Below are 5,548 nucleotides of genomic sequence, written 5' to 3'. Positions count from 1 at the left end.
GGATCCTTGCCTTTGTTACCTGGGCCAGCATGCATGCAGCTCTATCATCACTAGCTTAGCGTTAGCATGCTGTCAGAACAGATGCTTGCAAAGAGTTGCATTCACTGTATAATGCAGTTATTTCTGTCCTGGGTGCAGTTTGCACTTTACCATCGTGCTCGTGTCCTTTTGTGAAATAAAAATAACAGTAACATCCACATTTCCTCCCCTCAAAAGCTGCACCACTCCACCAGTTTATTTTTATTTATTATTATTATCATTATTTGTTTTTATTTGTTTGGCATGGACTTGCTGCCATGTCATTGGCCGATAGTGTATGCTGCTGTTTTTCAGGACTGAACTAAACTCCAAACTTTGTCTTGCTGGGGCAGAATGCATGAACTGTGCATTTCATCATATTTGGGCAAAAATGCAGGACTGGTTTAAGAGTCGATAAAGATATTTTGGATAATATGAAACTGGACTGATCTGCAACGTATCTTAAAAAGCGCTGACCTAGTGGAGCATGCTGCACACTTCTTAGATCCACCCTTGAATTCTATATATGACCTGTGACTCACTTTCAGAAGACGGGCCTTTGGGTGGAGTATTCCTTGATATTGATTTCTGTATTAGTCAGCCACGCATCTCTGCAAGGAAACTAGAAACGTGTCACAGAAATGACGTCAAGGCTGAAAATGAAAGACAGTTTATAAAACGGTGTCATTTCCCTTCAGCAGTACGGCTGTACGGACATGTAGCAGGATTGTCTTTACGAGCACATCCCGAGTGAGTTCCTGTTTTTCTTTTCTTTTCTGGGCTCTTCTTACACCCAGTCCTTCTGCACCACATGTGCCACCGAGTTGTCGCAGTGCTGATAGCAACCAATCACAAGCTCCCCCGTGTAGCTTTTTTGCCTCACCCGCTGCCTTCCCCTCTCCTCAGACAGTACATCATTAGCTGTCTGCTGAACACCTGGAGGCAAAGCCAGCAAGGTAATTATTGAGGGCATAGCCACGTCTGCACGCAACCGTCATTAACCCATCGTACCTCATTTAGAAGAGTGAAAAGGCCTTGTTGTTGTAAGAGGAGAACGAGAGAGCAGCAGCATGGATTGGTGATCAGCCCGTGACACGTTACAGAAATGATACAACAAATGTCTCTCAGGCTCGAGCTAATAAAGCCTGGAATTTGCTGTTGCTTTTTCATCAGGCAGCCAGACCTGGAGCCATGCCAGGACCAAGGATGAGGGAGTTTTATCCCCTGCACTTAACGGCAGAGATGCAGGATTTCATGAAGAGGGGGGAATCACAACTAGCTATAACTTGCTCGGTTCCCCAGCCACAAAAACAAAGCAGACGAGAGAGCTTAGGGTATCTGTGCATGTTTAACCTTGAGCGTGTGCACGTGCATCTTTTATGTGCACGACTACATGTCATTATTGGTCATTTTACATTGATTTAACGCTGAATAATGAGCGTGTGTGTGTGTGTGTGCATGCTTCCTGCATATTTTGCCACAACACAATCACCTCAAGCTCTGCGTGGGCGAAAGCAGGATTCTTCCTTCCTCACCTTCACCACTACATTTCCAGTCGACGCTGACGAGCCCGTGCAGCTTTCAGATGTCATGAACGGGAATGCCTGCATGACAGACTGCCAGGAGCCTGGAACATCTCTGAAATCGTTATTGATAAGCAAATGTTTTTAACTTCAGGAAGTCGTGCCAGGTGTGTGAAACAAAGAAAGACGAGGCAATAACTCCTGATCGGCCTAATATCATGTGTTATAAGACTGAAGTCTCACCCAGCATGAAATGTCTTTGAAAGACCGTGTGCTGGTGCAGTAACTACTTCAGGTCATTATTAGACAATAGACAGAAAATCCCAGTATCATGTTTGAGCTTTTAAACACACTTCCTGGGGAGCCTAATGGAACTGAGGCTAACTCTCGGGGTATAAGGCTTTATTGCTCTGGCCTACGGGGACACTTTGAGGCATTTAATGTCTGCAAAATCTAGCTTGGAAATTCTAGGAAAGGGATTAAGCCTATTTGCCATCTTGCCTAATCTTTTTTTTATCGCCAACACGGGTTTGTGACTCACTTACCACACTGGCTCTTATCAGTGCACCAATCCACTTGCAGTAATTTGTAATAATCCATCGTTCCTACTGTTTCAATAAGTCGTTCACTTTCTAACGCTGTACCCGTTTCATTTTTAAAGAGGTTTTTTAAATGCAATTTTCGTTTTAGCGTTGCAGGCAGACGGGACATGCTTCCCAGCTGCACCAAGAATGTCATTTTCGTGCAACAGTTGAGTCACAGCGTGATGACTGCATGTAGTCTGTGCCTGCTCAAACAACACCAGCCTTCAAACGATTAGCAGAGAATTGCTTGATAAATAATAACTGGAGATGCTTCTTTCCTGGTCATTAACTTTAAGAGGACTTATCATGTAAACAGGTCTTTCTTTTAGGATATACTTCAAAAACCTGAGAGAATTAACCATGATCTTATATTAAGAGTGGGAACTTCCAAATCTTTTGAACCACAGATCGCTTTGAGTTTTACAGCTAGTGAGAAACCCCCTGTCGCTTGGAGTGATTGCACTGATTCTTTTGTAAAAACAAATAAAGCACTTGCTGGCATGCTGCGCCTTTGCAGGACGGCAGACGACTACTTTTGATTTGTAAAAATACTTTCCTCCATCTCAGATCAGTGTGCGTCAGCAGGAGAAATACAGTACAGTACAGTAGCCTGTATAATTTAAGGGTACATACTATCTGCTGAACCTTATCTCCTCGTGCTGCCAGACAGTCATAATGAATTTATCAATTAGCCCTGGCTGCGTATGCCCTTGGGGCTGCAGTCCCAGCCCTCACCTCCTCCACTGAACTCCAATCAGTCATCCTGTCAGAAACGCAGGAAATGGCGAGCAGGCTGGAAATGGCCTCTTGAAAAGCCTGTTAGGAAAAGCTTTTGAAACTACAGAAAGAAGCATTACATGTACAGCGACATGCCTGCAGAATACAGATTAAGCCTTCTTTAGGCAGACTAAAATAATCATTTAAACGAGCTGGAATTTGTATATTTGGTATATTTAGTAAATCTAGAATTGATATTAAGGTCTGTATAATGTCCGCTTTCAGTCTATGAAGGTTTAAGTGATACTGAATCATCTGATCATTTGCAGGAGGGGGTCAAAGCTCTGATGAGGTGCCTCCCTCCAGAGGTAAGCAGAGGTACTATCCTACTGAAAAGAGCAGGCACGCATGGATAAAGCAAAATAAACTTTATTTATATTTCTTACACAGAAGAAGTACAAAAAACAACTTAAACATACATATTTTATATTCACATAAACAATAAGTGCAATAATAGAAAAGTACGGTGAATGTAAAATATCATTTACAGTTACAAAAGAATGCATTGTTATGCAAAAAAAATAAAATTTCTTGTAACATTGTTGCAAACTGGAATATTTTGAGGATATTACTGGAGCGTTTAGTCAGCAGTGCATGTGCATTTCATGAAGCAGTGAACATTCAAACCAAAACTGTGAGGAAACGGTTAGATGTGTATCAGTGCACACAGGTTGGTTTACTTGGGAGGGGAACGTTGTGGTTTAACCACTTGAAACTGACAGGCAGCTGGTGGTGGTGCTCAGCCTATATTTTCTAGGTGCCCTGCGAGTTTTGCTTGGGGTGGATGGCGGGGAGGCCACACTCAGGTTCCTGACCTTATTAAAACTGTTCCTCAGACTGTCCCTCCTGCTCTCTGAGGTGCTGCTGGTCTCCTTTGATGTGAATGTGTCTGGGTGGCAGAAGCCAACCCTCAGGCAGCAGCAGCAGAGCAGCTCAGCGATGGCTTTTCTCATCTCGCTGCTGCCCAGGGCGTAGATGATGGGGTTCAGGCCCGAGTTGAAGACGGCCAGGGAGATGCAAAATTCAGCGCTGAACAGCAGTGCGCACTGGCGGGAGACACAGAAGAAATCTACCAGTAACAGCATGAAGAGCGGCCCCCAGCAGAGCATAAAGACCCCGACAATGGTGATAACAGTCTTCAGCAGAGCTAAGGAGCGCTTCCGACTGCGCTGGGGCGCTAGCTGAGCACTCTTGTGCACGTGGCAGTAGATGGCACCATACAGCACACCGATAGCCAGAAGGATGAGGAAAAAAATAATGAGAGAAAAAAAGATGTAAGTCTTGGAGTAGAGAGGAAGCAGGGTGGAGCATCCATCCAGGCTGCACACACAGTTCCAGCCCAGCAAGGGGAGAAAGCCAATAACCAGCGCCAAACCCCAACAAAGCGCCACCAAGCCATAGATTCGATAGTAGGTCTTTCTGGTTGACTTCTGGGGAAGTGGCTTCATCATAGTGGTGTAACGCTCCACAGCAATCAGCAGCAAACTGAATATGGAGGCTGCCAGGGCCACAAACAGCATGCCCTCTCTGAAGAGCCACAGAGCAGGCGTCAGGCGAAAGGTCTGGCTGCCAGACAAGCAGATGTTCACCAGGTAAGCGGCTCCGGTGAGGAGATCGCTGAGTGTGATGTTGGCAATGCAAACATATACCCAACGACGGCTGCGGCGGATGCGGGAGATGACGGCCACCAGCACCAGGAGATTCTCCAGGATGATGATAATGCTGAAGAACAGGAAGACGGCCACGGAGGCACTGATCTGGTTCTGGGAGTTCGCGATGGTCCTGTTCTGCAGACGGCCGGTGTAGTTGTAATGCCTCAGGATCACGTGGTTGATCCCAGTTGCAGCGCTGGTGGCATTTGGTGCCGTGCTGTTGCTCTGGTAGGTGGGTATGTTGTACATGTGAGGGCAGGAGGAAGGGGACGTGAGGGAGGCCAAGGCACACATGATGGGAAAACTGAGCCGGCCGGTCGGATGAAGGTTTTGGGTGAGAACAGGCTGAACCGAGCTGCACGGGAATTAGTGCGAAACTCCTGTGAATAAACAGGCTATGGGCGCACTCTAACCACTGGAGCTCGCTGCCTGTGAGCAACAAACACCTGAGAATAAAAGCAGAAGAAAACAAAGAAACAATAGTGATTTCTGTATGAAAATCAAAGCCATGAACGAAATTTCCCTCACTCTCAGTACTGCACTCTGAGACGCTTCATTGCAAAGTTTCAGTCAGTTTAAAAGGCCTCATTTAAATGTCTCCCGAACGCTACAGTCTCCACCTATCTGCGGTTAACACAGGATGAGTGAGAAATGGGGGCATTTAAATCACCACATGAAGGAAAAACATGGTTTTTCTTATCAAGAATGCAAAACAATAATTGCTTAAAATTCCCACGTTTAAAATTAGCGAAATTATAATAAATAATTACCAACAAAAAAAAAGTTTTTTTTCTTTATATATATATATATGTGAATATATTCAAAAATATTTGAAGAAATGCAGCTTTGCCGTTGTGTTGAAATTGTATTCAATAATATCTGAGTGGAAAAAAAATATATTTGAACATTTTACACCAAGTTTAATCTTTATAGCAAATGTTATAATTAATTAATTGACTGGCGTTTAATTGGAATTAATGTTTAAAAGTTATGG

At 44.3% G+C, this 5,548-nt stretch overlaps 1 protein-coding gene across 1 annotated transcript; it reads right to left on the bottom strand.

Moving 5' to 3' along the window:
• Positions 1-3,590: 3,590 nt before the first annotated feature.
• s1pr4 (sphingosine-1-phosphate receptor 4) lies at positions 3,591-4,848 on the bottom strand. The gene has a single exon (XM_085348378.1). The coding sequence runs from the start codon at positions 4,846-4,848 to the stop codon at positions 3,604-3,606; it is 1,245 nt and encodes a 414-aa protein (XP_085204504.1). The 3' UTR covers positions 3,591-3,603.
• Between the last annotated feature and the right edge of the window lie 700 nt (positions 4,849-5,548).

The sequence above is a fragment of the Diplotaxodon limnothrissa genome, linkage group LG23 (genome assembly GCF_057381915.1).
Source record: "Diplotaxodon limnothrissa isolate DT_005_m linkage group LG23, D_limnothrissa_male_GT1.1, whole genome shotgun sequence".
NCBI lineage: Eukaryota > Metazoa > Chordata > Actinopteri > Cichliformes > Cichlidae > Diplotaxodon > Diplotaxodon limnothrissa.
This window is presented reverse-complemented; position numbering and strand designations above follow the sequence as displayed.